The sequence below is a fragment of the Cryptomeria japonica genome, chromosome 1 (genome assembly GCF_030272615.1).
Source record: "Cryptomeria japonica chromosome 1, Sugi_1.0, whole genome shotgun sequence".
Lineage (NCBI taxonomy): Eukaryota > Viridiplantae > Streptophyta > Pinopsida > Cupressales > Cupressaceae > Cryptomeria > Cryptomeria japonica.
The window spans coordinates 673686980-673710688 of record NC_081405.1 but is presented as its reverse complement, the minus strand read 5'-3'; the positions used below and the strand labels follow the sequence as shown (position 1 = coordinate 673710688).

Here is a 23709-nt window from a genome sequence, read left to right as displayed (position 1 = left end):
TGCTAAACTAGGTGTGAAATTGTACCACCCTAGCAAGTGCGTACAATTTATGACGCTACAGTTAATATGAGCATCAGATCACATCTTGATGGGTGAACACCTCACTTTTTGCGTATTCCATTCTACTCTCTTGTACCATGCATCTTTTCTTATCCATACCACAAGGTGTATCAAAGACTATATATTTAGAGATTTATTATAGCAAGAAGGAAAATTTACATCTTAAGAAACTATTTAATCAATCAAATGTTGAAAGGTAAGTGTTTTTATGGATGTTTTTTTGTTATTACACACCATAAACATGGAACAACTCTATGATTGACCATGACTATAACTTTCCTTTAAATTCTAAATTTACTAGGCAAAGATACATCTCATCTTTATTGTATTTATCTAAGATGAGTACATTTAGTTTTATGGAGAGTTGCTTCACATTACCTACTACAAATGATGTCTTCCCTCAAAAACAAGAAAATCAAGATGAAGAATAGGGGAAACAAGATGATAATGGAAAGAAGATGAAAAAGGGTAGTTCATACAATGCCTCAATTGTTATATCATACTTCCCTCTTGGATCTAATTTGTCCCGCCTCTAATCTCTCTCTATTTCTTTCAATATATTCTTTGCAAAATGAGGTTTTGAGAAAATTTAAACCCTTAACAATAGAAGTCATAAAGCTCTTACTTTTTTTTACTTTCTTTTTGAAGCTCTTCCTTTTTCTCTCTCTCAAAACAACTTCAGACTTTCCCCTTGAAGACCTTTTGATGTCCCACATCCTTATAGAACACGGCTAATTTGGTTCCAAAACGCTCACTAACCTTCGTGTTATACACTTTTTCGAAAATGAAAGACGTAGCTAGTTTTGCCGAGCACGACCAAGATTTGTAATTTTTGTTTAACCTTCATGTTATGTAGAAATCGTGACTTTTTGGAGCTAGCTTAAACACAACCCATCCTTATACATTTCTCTTGAAGTAAATTTAACTCTCCACACTTCTCTTCCTCTTTTACATTACAAATAATTATTATTACTATTATATACAATTTTTATATTTACAATTTTGTAGCTTCCAATAATTATTCAAAATATATTTTATTACAGACTAACCTTTTTTTCTTCTTAGTGCTATAATAACAACATACACAGTGAATGATATCAAAAGAAAACCTGTTTTTAGATTTCACATCGAAGCGAGGTACTAAAAAGTTCGTGTTCTTTCTTTTTCATTTATTGGCTTAAACCCTGAAGCTCAGACTAGTACAGGTCTCCGCCAAGTTTTAATCTGCTTCTCACTTTCTGCTTCTACAAGATCGAGTTTAAGAGTTTTTTCTTTTCTGATAATTTCTAGAGAGCTTGTTTGGAATTTGGCGATATTTGTTCCATTTTAGTGGTTTTCCCTTTGTTGGACAGAATCTGCAGCCATGCATGCTCCGGTCCTTGTTCTCAGTAAGTGCATTTTCTCATTTTGGCACACACATACTTCAGTTTTTAGATCGATTTTATAGTCAGGGTTTAAAAACTATCAACTCTTTCGGGCTTGAAAAGTATAACGTCTTTCATTTTGTTCGGAGGGAAGTCATTCAATTTTTTTTTCTGTGCATATTGCTATGCTACGGTTAATCTTGAAATCCAGTGGCTGTAAGGGGTTTTTGGTTATTGCGAGTCTTAGTTTTATTTTCAGGTTAAGCTTTGGAAAATAGTGGGTTTGTTAGGGTTAGAAGCATGCTTTCAGGAGCTTTAAGTTATTTCGAGGGTTAGGAGTAACTATTGAATTAAATATTTCAGTGTTGAAGGACGCACCCGAGACTCTTAGGTTAATGTAAGGATCCCCAGTATTTTACCGGGGTCAAATTTTTAAACTAAGTATTTTGGCAATGCTAGCAGAACATTATTACGAATGCTATGTCAGTATCAGACGCAGTAGTAATTTATCTGGTCAAAGTTTTATCATATAATATTGTAAAGATCAAAGTTATATCCTGTTTTATACCCTTTTTGGGGGATGGTAAAATGTTTAAAGGATTCCTAGAAGTAACTGCAAAACCCAAGGGACGCTCATACGGGTTCTTATAACATAGGTTAAAACTTCAACGCAAGTGGAATGGAAAGGAAATGGATTTATTTATAGTCTACGATATCAGGCAACCTGTTTTGGGTCTATAGATGGCTTACATTATATGGGATTATCCCATACTTAATGTAGGAGACACCTAACTGTACTACAAACGAGGTATACATACCATACTTTCTGCCGGATTTGAACTTGTGACCTCTCCTTCAAGAGTACAAGTTCTCCACCATTAAGCCAACTTAGGTGAGAAAACCCAGGTTGAAACGAAGTGCCCTCTAGAGATTTCGGTTAAGATAGCGCTGTTTAAGACAATAGACACAAACAACTGTTATATGCAGGGCTTAGTCAGATGAGGTATATAAACAACTATCGCATGTGCACTTATTAGACAAGACATAAAAGGAATCATCTAGCAATATTATGCTTATGTGAACCTGTGGTAATTTGCAAAATCAACATATAAAAATATTTATAAGTTAGGGTTATAATCAGGAGTCTTAGGATATTTTGAGGCTCAGTGGTGATTTATTGTGTCAAATTTTAATTTTTAGAAGTTGAGTATTATGTTGGGGCTAAAGCAAAGTCCGCTCAGAAGTTTAGGGTAATTTATCGGGTTAAATTTCAAGAAATAAAATAAAAAAGTGTGAGGCTTAAAACTAAGTTTCAATCACAGGTCAGTGTATTGCAATCGGGCTAAAATTTAAGAAATAAATACTATGTTAGCATTATAATTGGTTGTCCCTAGGAGTTTAATGTTGATAACAGATTCGTGGCATTTTTTTGGGCCACTGTTTTAGAAATAACTACCATCCCAGAAGCAGGTCGATGCAAGAGTACATATCATGTAAGCCTGAAATACTTGATGACTAGCATGCTACGGTTAATTTTAAATACACTGAATGTAAAATTGCATGTTGTGAAAGCCTGAAGTACTTAATAATTTGTATGTTATGGTTCATACTGAGTGCCCCGAGTATCAGGTCGGTCTGAGTTCAGTAGTAATTTGTTCTGTAAGGAGTATCAGGCTAATCTGTGGTTTGGTGGTAATTTATGAAGTCAAAATGTTAATGTTTGCCTTTCATTTAAGAGTTTAAAAAACTTTTGTTTTTTTAAATCATGAGGGTAGATCCAAAGTGTTGAGACTCGGCATTGGGAAAAACTGGTCAAGCTCTTTTTAGTTTCTGACTCAGACTTCGTGAAAAATCTCAACTAGAACTTGGTAACTAAAAATATAATATATTTTTTTTCAATGTTTTTATGAAAATTTTTAGTTGATTTTCAAAATTAATCCAAACTTGGATGAGTTTGACAGCTGAGACTTGGGAATGTCCGTAGGCTTGTGAGTCGTGGCTGTCATATTTGGATGAATCTAAGTCTTGACTACAGACTCTCTAAGCCTTTGTAATGCCCCTTCTTGGGATATTCCCGTTTTTAGGCCTGCAAACAAGATTAATCACAAAAAACTGATATTAGAAATATTAAGTATCAAGAAATTATGATAACACCTGATCAATATATATTAGCATCATTAACAATCAGATCATGGCATATTCCATATAGTCAATCACATTGTGAATTTCTTAGAAATACTTGCAAACAGCAATATTAAGGGGGTTCATCCTCAATATTGCCAAGAGCATGCAAGGGGGGGCATCCTCCTTTATCAAGCTCAAGAGCATGGAAGGTGAGCCATCCTTCCAATTCTTGGCGAACTCTTGACCAAAGAATTCTACAAACGAGGGACGTTCTCACATTCTAGAAGACTCTATCAAATGCCCCTTGTCCGTGCTAGGAATCCCTAAAAATTCACAAACACACTTTTCTGAATCAATTTAAAGAAATGAACAAATATCGTCAGCCTTTTGCCCCAAATATTGAGCATCCACTTATTTTGTTTTTTTCTAGATGATAGTTCCCTAGAATTTGAGCTCATAAAAAACACTGTTTTTAGATACAACTATTCAAGCTCCATATCTTTCATCATTTCCTTATTATAAGGAATGCATAGAAGGTTAAGGAATTTGCCATTTTTCTGGTTGCCTCTAACCTTTGGTTGCCATTAGCTTGGACCTTAACTTCATCATCTTCATCTCTTGCACTAAATCCAGCTCCTTCTCCAGGTACTAACCCTGCAGGGCCTCCGTCAATGTTTTCTTAAGGGATCTGTCTCCTTACCCCTCCTTGCAAGAGCTAAGCAGACATCATTCTCAACCGGTTGCATTTGAGCACCATGATTTTGGGTACATAGTGCTCTCCCCAGTTTCATCTACTCTTTTTGGGACTCTGGTTTCTTTTCCCATTGATCTCCCCAACCAAGTCATAAAATTAATTCTAAGATTTAAGACTCTAAGTGGTCTGCTTTGAAAACCACTCACTTAACATGTCCACATTATCACAAAAGAGAGAAAAATTAGAGAAACTCTTCAAGGCCAATCTCCACAAAACTCAATACCAGCAAAAAGTAATCAAATATGACCAGCAATCTACCAAAGCCCATAAAAAATAAATCCAAACCAAAATTTGATAGGTGAAGCTTTCATGGAGGAAGAACTGTTCTTATTATCTCATATACAGAGTATTTCCTGACCTCCCCCAAAGTTCTACAGTTTTTCCAGTCCTTTTGAATTATTGCAATTGACTTATACATTTTTACCTTGTTCAGGAATTCTTTTTGGCAGGTAAATTTGTATGAGGGTATTGTTCATCTTAATTGTGACATTGGGAAAGATTTAGACCACATATTTAATATGTTATGTTTGTCACTCTGTGAACATAGTTCATACTCAATTGTACTCCATAGGGGACTTATAGGTTACCTTTATTATCACAAGAGTGATTTGAACCCAGGTCACACTGGTACAAGTAGCTCCTATTACCATTACACGAAAAATCCTTGGGCTTGCATACAAATTTTATGTTACTTTCAAGGGTAGGGTGTGCATTTATTGACAAAAAGTCTTCCAATCAGTTTAAATTGTTACAATTGAATTATATTTAGAACTCTGGACCTTTGTTTGAATCCATAATTTTGTCATAGATGAATACTTCTGTCTGCCAGAGCAGCCACACCCATTGGCTTCCCATGTTGTTAGGCATTAATGATGATTGTTCTGCTCATGCTGTAGTGATTGTCAGGATTCTGATATGACCGTCTTCACAGTTATTTGTAGTTCTGCTCATTTGGCTTTGAATCTGTCTTAGTGTAGCAAAAATCCCTACTTTTTTGTCAAATCTGTTTTTCTTTGTTCCTTTTGCTGAAGTTGTATAATTGTGTGACTTGTCTTTTGTTATGTTTTTGAATTAATGGCCTTGATATACTTATTTGTCCTGGCTGGAATTGCAGCATTTCATTTCCTCCTCTCTTTGGATCTTCTTTTTGCTTGATAATGCTATTTCAATTTTAGTCCTATTGACATATTCTGGTTGACCGTGCAAAATAATCCTTTCTAAAACTAATATCAGCATATATTACTGCAATTGCAACATCAAGTATTGTCTTTTCCAGTGCATGATGTTCAATTGGAAGAGGTAGTAAAGATTTGTAGTTTATTGTCTTGAATGGATAGATATGGTGGAAGTTTTCATTGAAGAAAGTAATTTATTTTTGTGAAATGGTAGGGATTTTTTTATTCTATTCGTAGGAAGTCATTTTGTTGCAAATGTTCTGTTTAACAGATGAAGGCATAAAGCGGGAGACAGGAAATAAGGTCCATTATGCCAATATTCAAGCATCAAAGGTGAAATGCAATGCATTTTTATAGTGTTGGTGTGATGTTTTACATGTTTGTGTAATACTTGTAAATTTCACTTTAAATCCATTGTTTTGTCCTTTAGTTTTTCATTATATTTGTTCTTGTTGCTTTTTGGCTGTATGAGATTAGATCTGGGTGAAATATGGCAAAATCTTTGGCATTATGATTTACGTTTGCTAGAAATATAATAATAGGAGGTAAGATCATAACTTTGTTGTAAAGTAAAAAATATTTAATCAAAGGTTTCCTGGGTTCATCAATATATGTTCCATCTTTATGTTGGAAACAAAGATGTTTGCCACACAAGTTGCCTAGTAGAGCTGTGACGTTATGTGAGTTGAAGTACCTCTAATTGTTAAGAACAAATGCTTGATTTTCTACTTATTTCTGTTTCTAAATCAATCCAGTAGAACAAAGTCTAATGTTCTCTATTCAAGACATGGCTTTGATGAACATGCCGTGAGATTGTTAAAATTGTTTCTGTATTTGGTCCTTAGGTAAAGTGACAGTATATTAATAATAATGAAAGTAAAATATTTGAAAATCAAAATTAATCTGTATTTGGTCCTTTATAAAGTGACAGTATATTAATAATAATGAAAGTAAAATAATTGAAAATTAGTTTAAAAGTAATCATAGTTAAATTAATGTTTTATAACAAGAAATTTAGGAGGTAGGGAAGAAGAAAAGAAGCCATGGTCTGTTATGTTTCCCATGAAAATGGTATCTGAGATTTAAAATTATGCACGTTTGCATCTCACTAGTTGGTGCTATTTTTGGTGAAGGATATGCATAAAATGCATATATTCACTTAGGCGTGCATGTAGATGGCTGCCACTTTTGATATGGGTGCTCAACCTTATACTGATTGGAGATTTTATATATGTCCTGAGTTTTGTGATTCAATGGAAAAATAACCAGCACCTTGGCAAAAGCAATAATTTCAATAACCTGTTACAGGATTTTCAAATTGTACAACCATCACTTTAATAGCATCCAACTACTTGACAAAAACAATTATTTGAATAATCTGTAGGATTTGGACTTTTTATTTTAAAAAAGAAATTATATCGGGGTTCTATATACAGGGCCCCAACCCAGCAACGGAAAGAACATTCATAAACCAAGTTGTACAGCTACAGCTATTACAATATAGAAGGATTTAAGCTACTCCCCCTACACTATGAATCAGATGCACTGCAAAACACACTATACCATCTTTGAAAATTCAACAAGAACTAATGTAAACTTCTCCCAGAAACCCCAACTAGGCAAGCAAATATACTATACAGCAAAACACCTAAAGAAGAATTGGGGAGAAACTGCCACAGACCACCAGACACAGGAAGATACGATTACAGTAAGATTTGAACTCATATTTGGGCAATATTTTCTATTCTCTTAAAATGAAAATGACCATTTTCTCATCTGATGCCACAAACAATTTTACTCTGGGAAATCAAATAATAATGTAACCATTGTTGTACCATTATTTTTTAGTTGATATTGGCTGAAATCTCTTGGTAATATTTTTTAATCTCTTTCTTGGAAAATGCAAAATATTACTCCTAGTATTCAAACTTATCATTAGACCAGATTTTTTTGCTTATCCTTTTATCATTTATACTAGCTGTTGGTTAAATTTGTTACAACTTTACAGGCTGTTGCAGATATTATTCGGACTACACTGGGTCCCCGATCCATGTTGAAAATGCTCCTTGATGCACAAGGAGGTATTCTTATTTGTTTTACTTAAAGTATCAAGTGTAGTGTTGTTGTTGATGTTTTGGATATTATATATCTTTACTTTGTTGGTATTTTTTCTGATATAGTGCAAAAGCAACTATGCCAAAAGTAAGTCGGCTACAGATTACAGATTCTTGAAGGCTTGCTTTTTAATGACACGATGACACACTGGTGCTACAGTAACTCCTAAAGGAATAATCTTTTGTAGCAAACCATGTTCCTTGAGGAATCCATTTTTGTTGCCAATTATTCAAATCATGCTGGCAAAGGAAGAATTTCAAGATGTCATGATCAGAAGTTTGGTCATCAACTTCATCTGCCATAACCACATGGAGTGCTATTGAGCAAAGCTTGCCGACACCAGATAGAGATCATGCATCATGTTTTGATTTGAAAAACCTTTATTCACTATCAGTCCATTTTTGTCACTATCAAATTGGTCTAGATAAGTCCTTGCACTTCAACGGATGGCCATACAGCATGTGCAAAGGGTTTGTCATCAGCTGCAACCACATCCCTGTAAATCTCAAACCGGATACAGACCATGCATCATATTGTCTTGAAAAACCTTCATTTTCTATCATTCCATTTTTGTCACTGTCAAGTTGAGTCCTTGCACTTTCAACAGACATCCATACATCATGTGCAGAGAATTTGTCACCAGCTGCAACTACATCCTTGTAAATCTCAAACCTGGGATTATCGAGTTGAAGAAAATGTGACACTGCACCAAGGCCTATCGGTTACACTAAAATTTTACCTTTTCTGCTTCATATATCGAAACAGTAGCAGTGAAATTCATCTGAATGCTGAGCTCAAGTTTTGGAAATTCAAAGGATGCATTATAAGTATCCACATAAAGCACTCCATTCTATTTGATAAAGATCTGTCTGTGACCCTTTTAGCATCTTGCAGTGGAGTTGAACCTATTGACCCAAAGAGTAAATCCTGAAATCTGACTTGAGGAGAACCCCATGCAAAAGTAATGACCTCCTTTTCATGAGGTGGAACCAGTATAGAAGCTAAAACTATATATTTCCAATTGACAACTTGTGCAGGGGCACCGGGGTCGACTGGCAATCAGCACTAGCCAAAAAAATATTTTTTCTTGTTTTTCTTTAATTTTGGTTTGTTTGGTTATCGTTTGCTGAGTGTGGAAGCATGGACAAGGCTTATAATCTGTTTGATGACAACACCGAAATAGAATTGTTACTGTTAGAATACGAAAGGTAAGACACAGCAATCTGAAACTTAGAAAATCTTACAAGAACAGGATGCACATAATTTTATCCTGGAAAAACCCTCCACCTGAGGGTGAAAAAATGAGTCACACCAAAAATCAAACTTTATTGAAGGTACAAACTTGAGTACAATGCTCTCAAACTAAATGATCTAAACACAATTGCTAACACTTATCATCTGAAACTGAAGGCTTCTATGATATGACCAGCACATAAGCTTTCTGTAACATGTATTAATCATACGCTGAAGACAGAGAAGAAATATACGCTGAAGAAGATACAGAGATGCTACAGAAAATACCATCGAAAAACTCATCCTCTGAAAGATCACTGATGCATATATAAAATAGTCTCACACAGCTGAACTTCACCCCCCACTCGAAAACAATTCGCAACACACTTAAGGAGACAAGGCAATGTGCGAAAATGGCCAGTGCAAAGGAATATGAAACACCCATACTTGTCGCACGAAATATTCCTGTCAGCCTTTACAATACATGCCGCTACATAAACGGTAACCAAAAGAACCACGAAGGTGATGATTCAACCAACCCTTTCATCGGATGGAATAGAAATAAAACACTGCCAGCAAGGATGCAGGTCGGTGACAGTTATCAAGGAAGCCGTTACACATCAGCTTCTCTTTGAAGTGTAGGAAGAAACCATCGCAGGCATGATGAAATCTCCTGTTGCTAAAACATTAACAAGAATTTTTGCAGTATTTTGAAAACTTTAAGCAAATGCAAGTGGTTGGTGAAATGTTAGTTTCCATAACTCCCTTCCAGCCCATGCCAAAAAATGGGAGCTTTGAAACAGAGCTGGACATCCATCAAGGCATCATTGCAAGCGTTTGGTTGCCATGTGTATAAACTTGGGCGCATTTAAAAAAATGGAATTATTGGAAAAAATCTAGAAATTGATTCAACTCCCAGCCAAGCTTGAAACTATGAGTGAAATGTACAGCCACAAGGGGGAATCAAATTAAACATCCAATCAAATTGCCGAGGGATTCAATTCGGCTGTGATAGTAGTTAACTGATATATATATATATATATATATAACGTTTGCAAGATGAAGGGTATTGGTCAGGAATGTAAAAGGCATCGATAAATGGCAAGTAACTTAAAAAAAATGAGTTGGAAGAGAACATTACAGCACTGGAAGAAAAGACAAAGAAGCACAACAGGCATATGGATTGATGCAAACAAAAGAACGAAAAGGCAGAGTATGCAATACAGGGGAGAGGCATCAATTGGGATCGGTCCAATAGAGAGGGCAGAGTTGTAGTTCAGAGCAGGAAAGCAGAGAGGGTAAGACTTTAAAGTTTGGCAATAGAAATTTGGTGTGCAGTAAGAGAGAAAACAAAGGCACAGCCAAGAATTACGTGTATGCAGCCAAGTAAAAGAAATAATCTGACAGAAAGGAAGTCTGCAGATGTGGAGGAATTAAGTGCAGATTTAGGAAAGAATAAGTAAATGTTTTGCAAAGCAGGATGAGGAGCCAAAGCTGAATGCTAGGTGGAAACGTAATAGATTGGTCCATGTGAGCATAGGAAAGCATTTTTTTTGGTTGCAGATTCATGTAAAGACAGTGTGGATGATAATTGAAACAAAATCTTAAATAGAGTTGTGTATGTTACGACTTAAATTTGTTTTTGATATAAGATACATTGGAGTTTTGATTGTGGTTTTGTTTAGCTGCATTCGGTGACAGTCTGGCAAGACTTTCTCTTTGATCTTCCTCCTGCATCATCTATCTTCTATTATTTTAGCCTGCATGTCTCTAACTGAGAAATCTGCATTGTTTGTAGAAAGTGAATAGTAAGGGCATAAAGATAAATTACCATCAGTTTTCTGCTGAGCTGCTGTATCAAATATTTCTGATGTCTTTGGAGAATGACTTTTTGTTGCTTCAGTAGCCATCAAGTGCCTCATAACGTCTCTGATTTAGAATTTTTGGGATATAGCACAATCAGCTGACCAGGATCTTAAACCATCATACAAAAGCAATCATTTTGAATTCGAGAGAAAGTGCTCTGTGTCATTTTCCACAAATTATACCCTTCACCTTTTTACCAGAGTGATCAGATGAAGTCTGCATGAGCTTACCTTTTTTGTGGCTTGCTTGGGTTAGGGTACCTAGCTGATCATAGCTCAGAATCTTTGTTAACTACCACTTGCCTCATCTTTGTTAACTACCACTTGTCTCCCTTCCGAAAAGCATTTTGGATTCTATTGTATTCTTTTTATTCTTTGTGCTACCTTTCTGAAGGTTATAGCTTTGAATAACATGGTGTCAGACTTGTGAAATAGATTTTTGTTGCTACTTATTTCCTTATTTTTTGAAGTGTAATCCAATGGGCAATCAAAGTGTTCACTTTCCATTGCTGACTTGGGAAACATTTGAAAGATTTGTAGCAGCATCGTCATTCTTGTAACCCAAATTCTTGAAATGAAGAATAATAATGGAAAAAAACCAACTGAAGCATCCTTTACAAATTTATGCCCATCAATAAAGATACCTTGTAAATCAATTTTGCCTTGCAATGGTTCCATCTCTTCAAGGCTTGTAATCTTGATAAATGTTCCTTGGACACTGCTAGATGCCATTGGAGTATCTCTTTCAAGTGTTTGATCTTTTCATTCAATATGTAATATTGATATCTCATCGAGTTCACTCAGACAAACACCCCTGGTGTGAGAACTCATTGATATTGTTACTATTATCCAAAGTAGAAGCACTAAGTTTTCTCACTTTATGTTACAAATCTCTCACATCATCCTTTGGATTGCTATGATGTGCTCTTCTGCCTGATACTTCTTCTCGAGTATCCCCTAGAAATTGTCAAAAGTTCCTGTATCTCTTAAGTCTTACAATTTCCCTTGATACTCCATAAAAAGCATATTTAACCTGTGGTAATTATTGTAGAAACTGATTTTCTCCCCTTTTGCAAAAACTAAGCCTGACAGATTTTGACTCAGACCTGTTTGGCTAACTGCTGGTGAAGTGGAGCTCCCCTCTCTTTATGATGTTCTACCGAGATTTGGTTTTCCTATGTTACTTTGAAGTTGCAACATCTGTGCCAATAGCTTTGCCTTTCTCTCTTTACCCTCTGCATAGTTATCAGTGTATTTTGAAACAGGTCTGCCTTTTTCTCATCCGTTAGAATTCTCCTGTTTCAGTCCATGGTTCATACACTGGAAGGAAATTGGCTCCGAGACCACTGAAATGAGCCTTAACTGAAAATAGACAGGATAACAGATCCGGAACAACTCTAATCAGCAGCTATTTATGTATATTGATTTTTTTGTTTCTTTTTCACTAATATACATACAAGCACAAATCCTTTGATAAGCTTACCCCGCAGTCTGCAAGTCTGAATTTGTTGATGATCCTGACAGCCCTCTGTACAAATCTGTTCTCACATTGTCCCATATGCAACTCCTAAGGGTTTTTGTCCCTGAGATGACCAGGGTCACTTATGTAGGGTTTTGCTTCCAAGCAGTCAGCTGCTTTAGCAACGCCACTTTTCTGGAAATGTGATTTAATGTTTTAAATTTCAGAAGTGTTTTCTTTTCTACTTACAGTGCTTCATATACTCCCATGATCCTGCAATCCATAATCATAGGTAGTTCATTTCTTAAACGGTGGCAGTTAACTAGTACGTCCATGCCTCAATCAAAGGGGTTAATTGGCCAGAACTGAAGGAGTTGGCCTCTTCATTTCTGAAGGCTCAGCCATTAGTAACTGGAAGACATAAGAACAATGATGCTGCCTATGCAACTGCCACTGCTACCTGTTGTGACCTATCTCACACATCGCCCCATCGCAGATGGGGAGACCCCACTATTTTTGCTTTTTAAGGTTTTTGTCCTAGCTTTGCAATTTCATAAGTTTGTTTTTGGAGAGTTTTGAGTAGAATTTCTGGATTCATCCCGAGCCAAGTTGAGAAGTCTTGCTTAGAATCATGTTTGAACGTTGTCAAAGTGTTTAGAAGCCTGAAGGATGGAATCGCAATTGCCTTGGATCATTTCTGACAACTTTCTATTTTTAGGAATTTCTGTTTTTTTTGCTTTTTTGAAAGTGGAACTTGGGTTTTGTTCCTCAGGTCATTTGGTCATTGCCCATGTTGTCGGAATTTGAAAATCTTGTCTCTCACTATAAAAGGCAGGGCTTTGTTTTTCTCGCTTTTTTTTGAGATTAGGGTTTTGATCTTTAGGCCATATCATTACTACCCATGTCTTCAGATTTGAAAATTTTGCCTCCAAGTGCAAAAAGCAAGGTTTTGTCTTTTTTGCATTTTTTCGGAATTAGGGTTTTGATCCTCGAGCCATATTATTGCTACCCATGTTCTCAGAATTTGAAAATTTGGTCTCTATGGGTAAAAAGTAGAGTGGAAACCCTAATTAGGGTTTTGATCTAGAAGATTAGCCATATGATCAGGCACATGTCCTCAGATTTGAAAAATCACGTCTTTAAGTGCAAAAAGCAAGGTAAAAACCTAATTAGGGTTTTTGTTCTAGATGAACGTGGTAGGTCAAAAATGGACATGGAAAGTCAGAGATGGATATGATAGTTTGAATAAGTGTAAAAAATGGCTGTCCAGATAAAATTCGTCCAAGGGAAGAATGACAGAGAAAGAATGTCTAGAAATTTCGCCCAAGGGAAGAATGGTAGAGAGAATGTCTAGAAGCTAGGAAGATGGTAGACAAAGCATGAAGTCCGCCCAAGCATACATGGTAGGAGACCTCTCAAGTCGGCCCCAAGGCAAGAAGCAAAGTTGTCCAACACTTGCTAAACTCCTACCGCTAGTTATCTAACTATGGCAAGGGTCAAGCAAACTCCTACCTTTGGTTAAGGTCAAGCAAACAAAGATGGCAAACATTCTTCCAAGTCCGCCTCATGATCAAGCAAAATTGGCAAGCACTTGTTAAACTCCTACCATCAGTCAACTAACTCATGGCAAGAGTTAATCAAACTCCTACACGAGGTTAAGCTACCATGACCAAGTTGAAGGGAGAGAAATAAAACTAAGGCAGGGAAAGTAAAACAAAAGAAAAGAATGTCCAAGGCAATGCAAACTTCGCCTTGTCCAAGCCCCTTCCAAATCCGCCCTAGACACGACACTTCGCCCTACCAAGTCTGCCTTGGCATAAGGCACATGAAGTTTGCCCATGAAGCAGATGTCCAACAAAAAGTGAAGTTCGCCTTGCCTAAGACATGACAAAGTCCGCCTTGTCAAAGATGAAGACAAAGTCCGCCTAGCAAAGGCTTTAATAGGATGGAATAAAACAACTTGGCATGAAGTCTTCAAAGTCCGCCCTATATTGGTATTTGGAAACATGTCCAAGGAGCCTCCAAGTCCGCCCTCTAAAAGAGAAGCACCAAGTCCACCTTGGCATAAGGCACATGAAGTCCGCCCATGAAGGAGATGTCCAACAAAAAGTGAAGTTCGCCTTGCCTAAGACATGACAAAATCCGCCTTGTGAAAGATGAAGCCAAGTCTGCCTAGACATGGTGGAATAAAACAAATCCAAGTTGGCTAACACATGAAGTTCGCTTAGGCTAAGGAGAAGATGAAAAGGATTGCCAAGACATGGCAAAGACCAAGAAGACATGAAAATTCCCCAAGGAAGATAAAATTCCCTAAGGAAGATTGTCCAAACATCTTGGAAATTTGATCAGATACAAGAAAAAAATAAAATCACACAGGCATTCCAAATTTACCTAGGCATAAATGTAATAGGTGAAGGTGCCTAAGCCAAACATAAAAACTCGCCCTAGACTTGGAGATTAGAGAAAGAAAAATCAACTTGCCACGATGGAGAAAGAAAAATGGCTAGAAGAAAAATATTTTTGATAGAAAAAGCACATGAAATCAAGGGTCCATCAACGAATGGGTTGGAAAATAATTTTGACACATGAAATATTTTTAATTATTTTCCAACACTTAGAATTATTTTCGGAAGGAAGATATTTCCAACACTTAGAAATATTTTCAAAAAAATTCAATTTAAAAAGAAAGTACTAGAAGATTTCTTAGTTAAGGATGAATTTGAGAGAGAAATAAAACTTTACATTTTGGAAAGATTTAAAACATTGAAATACAAAAAAATAATAAACAATTAGAAAAAAACAAAAAAACACAAAGAAGAAGCTTCCAAGTTTTAAAACCTTAAAACTCTATATATTTTCAACCAGTCACTTTCAAAATTCACTATTCAGGTTGAGAATTTGGAGAGCAATTGAAAAGGAGTTTTCTCTCAAATTTTTGTGAAAATTGATATCTTGAAGAGAAATTTTGAAGAAGTAAAATTCTTCTAAAGTGTTGGAAGTCGAGAAATTAAGTGTTTTTTTTCTGATTTTAAGACAAAATTTCAGAATTGAAGGTGAATTTCAGTCACAAAGATCAATTTCTAAGACACAAAATCTGAAATTGAATGAGCTTTTCTATTATTCTGTCTCATTTCTATCAATTTTATCAATTTCTTGGCCAAACCCTTCAATTTCAGTCTGCTTTTTCGCAGAAATTTAATCTTTAAACAGGCTGAAAGTGAAATTTTCAGATAAAAGGGTATAAAATCAGACTTAAAATCTTGTAAGTAATATTATGTTTTCATGTGTTTTGCAGGTTGATGACCACCAAAGGAGCACCTTCCAGAAAAACACCAATGAAGTTTGCCAGTAAAGGAGTACAAGCGGAATCCAAGATCAAATCTAAATGGAAGAATATCACAGACACTGACCTTGGACATGTGGATTTAGAAGAATTCAAAAAGAGAATGTATGGTCTTGATGGATTCCTGTCGACACCCATTGCCTACCGGATGATGAGAAATGGCATCATCTAAGTAGCTGGATTTCCTCTGGCTAAACAATGTGTTGAGCTGATGGTCGAGTGTGCTGAACACTACAATGCACAGTCAAGAGAGATCATTGCACCTGATGGGAGGGTTTTAGCCAATCTTTCAGAGTTGTCCATTCAAGAAACATTTGGAATTCCTAACTACAATAAAACTTCCTACAAAACCAAAGAAGATACCCAAAAGATTTATGATGCCTACTTTGAACTCTATGTGGCAAATGTTAACAAATCATGGTTGGAATAGAAAAAACCCCAAGGAAAAGTGCTAAAGGTCCTGCTACGCCATACTTCAAGGAAGAATATGGTGACATTATCTTATTGCTGAATAGAGTAATGGACAGCCCTAAGGGTGCACCATTTGAGACATGGATGTATTACTTCATAGATGAAATTACTTCGGGAGTTAGGATGTTCAATTGGTTTCGCATAATCAGAAACAACCTTCATGAACAATTGATAAATTTGGAGAGGACAAAGTCATTCTACATGAGCTCCTACATTATCTACTTGTTGGCTAGTACTTATAGATTTTCCGGACTGATTTGTAGAGGCGTGGTTGGTAATGGTGAAGGTGAATTTAGATCTTATGCTTGTTACCCGTAGTTGCAGCTTAAGGAGAAGAGCTATCAAGCAGATGATGCTTTCTTAATGTACATCAAGAACATTACAAGGTTATCTCTTGAAGCCAAAAGTTTAATTAGCAAGTCTGGATCTTGGTTTATCCAGTTTCCAAAATTTACATACATAAGAGCCCAAGGTTTTGACGGTTGTCCTTATCGACTTCTAATCTACCCAACCAACAGGATGGTTCTACTTGAAGTTCTCATGCAACATGAAACATATCAAAGCTTCAAAAGAATAAGACAAAAGGCATCAATTACCTTTTCATTCTTTATTGGAAATATGGAGGAGTTTTGTCCAACAACACAAGTAGCAGAAAGTGCTAGGCAAGAAATGTAGTGGTATCCCTTTACCTTCTACCGATCCATAGCTAATTTTGATCCTCTCAGCAATATTAGATTCGTGAATGGAGAAAGATTCAAACATAGAGTGGATATAGAATATTTTTGGGCAAATGCTACAGATGAGTTTGACATCAGGAAAAGATTATGTTCCAGACTGCCAGTAAGCTTGATCAGAACGACTGAGCCTTTTCTTGTGCCTGATCAGCTAGAAGATAATGCAGACTATATTCAGCCTGGATTTGGTGAGCATGCACCTCTTTCTCCTATCAAATGGTCAAAGCCAGAGCATGCAGGCTTGACCACCTTGATGCGGCCAGTTATGAAATATTCTAGGTGGTGGGTTGATCAACAGTGTCATAAATTAAGACGGGCAAATATAATCTTGAGTTATGACCTGATGGGTGAAGTAGAAGGATATTCTTCAAATGAGGAAGCAACTTAAAGTGCCAGATGAATTGAAGGTGCTAAAAAGAAGGGGAAGGCAGTTGTGAATGAAGGACCTGTAAAGAAGAAGCAAAGGATAGAACCATCTCGTTCTGCCACATCTAAGAATGAGAACTATATATTAATTGTTGATGAATCATTGGTTGAGATAAAGATTCTTTCTGTAGTTCATGAAGAAAACATAGAATTAATTCATCAAGAGGATGAGCAGCCTCTGTCTCTTATCGACACAGAAGTAATGGAGTCGAACAATGAAATGGATGTTGAGGAAGGTGAATTTCAAGAAGGAATGATTTCCGCCCTTCGGGATATCATGTGTGAAAGGGACAATCATGAAATGGAAGGCATTGAGCAGCCCACTGTTCCTAATTGCCTGAAGGAAAGGTTGACAATAAACACACAAGTAGTAGAAGAACAAGAAGAAGATGACATGGCTGATTTCTTAGCCAGGTTAGAGCAAACTGCAGTAAAGAAGCTAGCCAAAAGGTCTTCCACCATCCAAAGAGATGAAATAGGATGCATGACAATATAGATTGCCGTACCAAAAGTAGATAAGGCAAAATGAGATATTGCTTCTCATGAATACGAAATCATTACATTCAATTTGGGACCAACTACCAAGAAGCAGGTAGATGAAGATTTGGACAATTCAGTGGCTTCCATGAAGGCAAGACTGGATAACGAAGTGGGAAAGAAGAACAAGTATAAGAGAGAAGCTGAGCGCTTAAGGGATTATATTCAACATTTGACTAAGCCACTTGATTAGGCAAATCCAGATACTCCTCCACTTTTGAATTCATGGGAAACAGTTAGAAGTTCTGAGGAAGAAGCAGTGACAACCAAAGAGACTAAGGCATGGATGGAAAGCGTAGGTAAAGAGGCAGCCACATTTGCAAAAAGGTTAGCATTGACATATGGACAAACTTCCTTTCTACTCTCCAAGATTGCAAGCATGGTAGAAGCATGGGCTGATCTTCAGAATCATTCCTTTCCTTAGAGTGTTGAAAGGAATGTCAAAGCAAGAGTTAGTTGATGGCAATATAATTGAAGCAGGAGCGGCATATGATTTCAGCGGTTGGCACTGGACATTGGTTCCACGCAATGAAGTCTTGGAGAAAGTGAAGCAGAAGAGCTTATAATAGGAGTTCAAGACAAGGTTTACCTTGTAGCTGCAAAGGTACTTGAAAAAGAAACTATTCGAGAAAAGGATTTGGGGTCAGAAAATCTAAAAGCCAAGACATAGAAAATCTTCTCCACTGAATTAGAGATGCTTCCAAAAAACAGGAATTGGATTGGGAAATCACTTTTGCTGTATGTGCTGATGATTTGGAAGGATTAGAATTCAGAGTCAGCGTGTTGCCACGTATCACGATAGAAGAGGTTGTTCAGATTGTGTCCAAGTTCATTGAATTTTCTGCTTCTCAATAAAAGAAGGGGGTACAATCCTAAAAAATAGCAACTCTTGCCACTTGTTTCACTTGCATTGGATATTCATTTTGAAGCAGTCACCGGTGAGGAGGGACCTCAAAGAGATCAATTCAGACTGGTCAGCAAGAGTAAACACAACAAAAACACAAAGATATGATGGAGGCAATGTAGAATAGATTATTTTATTGCATGAAATTTGATTACATCCAATTGGTAACAACCGGGTTACAACATATCGACTCACAAGCTTGGTAGAATAGGTCACAACCGAGACCTTGAATCTTAAGATCTATCTTCTACGCATAGTCTAGCTACTTGATTCTTTGATTGACTCCATTCTAATGCACAATTACAATTATATATATCGATCCAAAGGATCCAGTTGGCCCGAAAGGGATCAAAACCCGAAGAACAAGACCTAACGTGTAAAATAACAAGGTCAGCCTCCACCAAGAGATTCCTCCAAAAAATCCAAAGGATCAAACGTAGATCGTGGGAAAAGGTCGGAAAAGGAACATCAGAATCAACGCCCGAATCAATGCCCAAGGCTTCGCAAGCTTCGAAAGGGATTCCGGTAGATCACCAAAATTGGTCCAGGCAATCAGTAACAAAGGAACAACTGGTAACAGGAAACTGTCATGGAAACTAGTAGCGATATCTTGTCGGAAAATGATCCAAAAGCGATGTGGTCTGAAAGAAAGAAAGATGATCAAGTATTCAAGTAGAATCCAACTCCACAGGATCTGTCGAGCCAAAACCGGGACACATAGAAAGGAAAACTGAAATTGCAAATAGAAAGCAAAACAAAAAGGAAAATGTTTTTGGTTGATGCAAGATCGCTATGAATCGGGGATGCTCCTGCATCACATTTTATTTTGGGAAACTCTAATTAGGGTTAGGTTGTCTTAATCTCGACCGTTGATCTTAAATTGATCTCAGCCTTTCATTTGTTTTTCAGAAACTCTATATAGACTCTTTCTCTCATTTCATTTCAGTGTCGAAAGATTTATGAAATTGTTGCGTAGAGCTACTTGGATAATAAAAAGTTCATTATCAGTATTGTTTTGAAGTTTTATTTGTTATCAAGTGGTTGCATGGTTGCATATTTTTTTCAACACTTAGAATAGATATGCCATAAGTAATATGTTTTGAAGTTGTTAGATGAATGAAGGATTGATAGTTTAGATTGGTGAAATTTTGCTCATACTTTTGTTGGATGGATAATTTTCATTCAATGTGTAAAGTTAGCTTGAGCCTTTGATGTGGATGCTTAACTTCTACTTTGAGTAATATTGTTCAATTGTTGGTATTATTCATAAGTGTGAAAATCTTAAGCACAACCCTAGAAGATTGCACCCGCTTTGCGTAGTTGTCCAAGTGTGGTGAAACAAAGTGTCGTTATTAGTTTCACCCAGTCTTTACTGCTTCTTGAGTTCATAGGAATAGTTTAGAAGTAGCATAGAATTCCTAAACCCTTATCCCTTTTTATCTTTTTTGAAATCCCAAATCAGAAAAAAAAACAAAAAAAACAAAGAGCATTTATTGATAAATTCGCCTAAGTCTACCTGGTGAATGATACTAGTTGTTAAGCGTAAGTCCCCCTTTTATTTCAGCACCCAAGAAGCTATCCACATAAAGTCGCTTGCTTGCACATATAGACGTTGGAGTTGCCTTGTGGTCTTTCTCGCAATCTTGGCACCAGTATTGATTTTGTTTAGGAGAGGATAAAGTATCCTTGTATATTTTATTCTAAATGTTCGGTATATGATAAAACGTACACCAACAGTACCTTGCTAGAATAGTCACTCAGCTAGCTTCCTTTTACCATTATATCACTTTACTAACTGGTAGTTTTGCAGTTTCGTTTGACTGCCAAAATTAATAACGTTGAAAGTAACTCAGAGTATGGAGTAGAAAGGGGACATTGCATATTGTATTCTCCTCAGTATTTAAAGGTGTAAATGGAACCCCAAAAGCAAAAAAAATGAAACCCACAATATGATTGCATGGACCTTTAAAAGGTCTAAAAACTAAAGCATGTGTTGTTTTTATTAATGTGAAGCAAGTATTTATTGCCTTTTACAGAGAAAAGCAGTAGGTAATACTTCAAGACTTATTGTAAAAATAATAAAATTTGAAAACTCCAAATGGTTGTAGAAATCCCCATAACTAAAAAAATATAAGTGAAAGAGCAGCATACAAACTTAAAACAGCAATTGCGCTAACAAGAATAACACAACCATCAAAATGTCATAATTTCCAGGCATATACTCGTTGGTCAAAATTGTGTGGAGAACTAAATAGGGGAAGAAGTTAGGTAATGATGGCATTCCTACCACATTCTTTTCACATTCCTAACTGAGTGGCACTATTTGTTCAAGTCATTTGCTATTTAAGATCAGGCTAGGAGAACCTTTGCAAGGGCAAGGTAGAAGGATGTCTCCAAGGGCTTAAATAATGTTATGGGTGAGAAGAGATGAAGTATCATCATAGATCAGTTACTCTCGCATTTGTACTTTCTTCTTCTTCTGACTGTATAGCAGGAAGGTGCAGGGGTGTTTTATTTATTCTATTTGTGAAATGTGATGAATGAAACAAAAATTGGTGTGTGAAGAAAAAGCGAAAGAAAAAAAGAGGCTATGTTTGCAAAGGGTTTTCTTTGTGCACGACATTTGGACCTTGGATTTGCTTGAATACGTCCATGAGCATACCTGGTGGAATTTGGGGCCCAAAGTATGCACCCAACCCTCTCCCACAGGAGACTTGACTGCAAACCCAAACTGTGAATGAATTGGACCTAGATTCGGGGGATTCTCAAAGTGAATTGGTAACTTGTTAATATTAATTCTTTCATCTTTAAACTAACAATTATCATTAACTAAGAGTTGGTTCTCTATCATCACAGTTAGTCAGATTGAGCTTGGATCAAATCAAGCAGTTGTTTATATTGGATCCTCACTTTGATACCGATTGAAGGAGATGACTATGAAGTCTAGTAACTTTTATCTAATATTTTCCAAAAATAGCTTGGTATTAGAGTAGAAGGAAGTGTTTGGCAATATGAAGACAAATACCATAATTATCCTCTTTAACCAACATGTTGTCATTTTTTGAAGCATGAGAGCTCGTCAAGTTGGAATACTCAAAGACACAGTTGTGAATTTTTTTTTGTGTGAATTATAATGTTTGATAGAAAGCTAGTGATTCAAATGACAGTGTAGTTATATTCGTTGTTGACATTTTTAAATTTAAATTTTTGGTCTAGAAAATTGAGAGAAATTTGTGGGGCAAGGATAAATTGGTGATGTTGAAGCATTAATATGTAATGAGGAAACAACAAACCATTAAGTTTATAGTTAGAGAGATTCGAGATAGTCAAAACCTTAACCTTATTCTATGTAATTATTTATGCATATAAGTTTTTTTTTTCGAAAAAGGCGAAAAATTTATTAATCAGAAGCAATCAGTACATAGCTGAAGAAACCAACAAGCACAATGATGGACCACAATCCGGGAAAGAAAACAACCACTTAGTCAAAGACCTCCTAAGGTCCCCAAAGAACCTCTCATGTCCTCCATAACGAAGTCTTCTAACATCTGAGAACACTCCATGGACAAGTGTCCACGACTCTTTACATCCCCATTTGTTTAGAAGCCCATTTTGCCAAGCAATTTGCCACCCAGTTCGACTCTTGAGGAATGTGACAAAATGTAACGGAGTCCAAAAAATTATACAGACTATGAATCTGATTGACTATCGAGGCCAATTGCCAATTCATTCCATTGCCACGTATTGAACATATTGATCACTACCTATGAATTGGATTCACAAATAAATTTTCTCCATCCAAGGGCACAACCCTTTTCCAAAGTAAAAGGAATAGCCAAATCTTCCATAATGTCATTAGTTTGATGCCCTTTATACATAGAAAAGAACAAGACAACTCCTGAATTGTCTCTACCAATATTGCTAATCCTAGCATGCCCTGGATTTCCTTTGGAAGACTCATTAGTATTAATTTTCAACACATCGTGAGGAGGTAACCAACAACCATCTCGATGGATCTTCCTTTTGGCATGCCAACCTGGTCTAGGCAAGGAGAATCCCTTGGCATGGTCAACTAGGCCCAATTTGTGAACCACATCGAAATCCTCTAGATCCACAGGAACAAATAAATCACATTTTGTCAATAAGGTCTCTTGAAGAACTCTAATGATGCTTAGCTAGAGTTGATGAACCAACATTTTATCTTGGAAAATCCTAGGATTTATTTCAAATCATATTTGCCAAATAATAAAAGTGGGCTCGATACACCAAGCAATATGAAGAAAAGAAGTCTTAGCTAGGGGACTCCGTAGATGACCCTAGAATTCAACCAAAGAAGAGTCACGACTACAAGTTTTATTCCAACTCGCCCCCTCATTCCCCCCTGCCCTCCTTTGCAAAAGTGCCAAATCTCCTTAAAACATATATAGTAGAACCTTGAAATCCTGTCTTTCATAAGTTCTCCCAAATGAGGCATCTATTCTGCACTGTCAATCACATGAAAAATTCCATTTAGGCCAAGTGAACTTGTTTCCACCAAGGAACAACAGTTCTCCCATGAATCTGCTTGTTTGATTTTTGATAATCTGAGGCAAGCAGAAATTTGCCCTTCGGATTTGGGCCGTAGGCAAAAACATCTCTCCCCACTAAAGAATTGCAAACTTTGCCTACCAAAATATTAGCAAGATCTTGATGAGCCTCCTCTGAGCCCCTGGGCAACCACTCATGAGGTTCTTTCCATCTAAACACTCTCACTTGGCTCAAATCCTATGTAGTTTTGAACTTGTCCACTCTACACCAACTAGCTTCAAGAAGATTGTTATATGGAGAGGGTGGGTGTATGGACATGATAGGTGGGTACCCATCCCAAGAAACAAACTATAATATAGCCTTAGAGCCTCTATTACAAATCCAAAATAAACCCCGTTTGATTAACTTGGCACCCCTTAAGAGTGCCCCAAATCATAGAATCTTTGCCCAAAAGGCTGAGGAACATCAACTCTATATCCCTCTCAAATACTTAGAAGTAATGATCCTAGCCTAGTCTTGATCTTGATTAGTGCACTACCTCCAATAAAGCTTGGTTGCCAAAACTTGACCACTAAGACTTGCCTATCGAAAACCAAGGCCACCTTCTTGTTTCAACCT

General features: G+C 36.6%; 1 protein-coding gene across 6 annotated transcripts in view; it reads left to right on the top strand.

Annotated features, from left to right (window-relative positions):
* The first annotated feature begins 1115 nt into the window (after positions 1–1115).
* Positions 1116–23709, top strand: part of LOC131026764 (T-complex protein 1 subunit gamma) — a 37644-nt gene continuing 15050 nt past the window's right edge. Inside the window, exons 1-4 of one of the 6 annotated variants that reach the window (XM_057956712.2) lie at positions 1116–1197; positions 1351–1448; positions 5749–5810; positions 7486–7558. In XM_057956712.2, coding sequence (XP_057812695.1) covers positions 1424–1448; positions 5749–5810; positions 7486–7558 — 160 coding nt within the window. In that variant the 5' untranslated portion in view covers positions 1116–1197; positions 1351–1423. The other 5 variants (XM_057956709.2, XM_057956713.2, XM_057956714.2 and 2 more) reach the window with 5 other exon arrangements.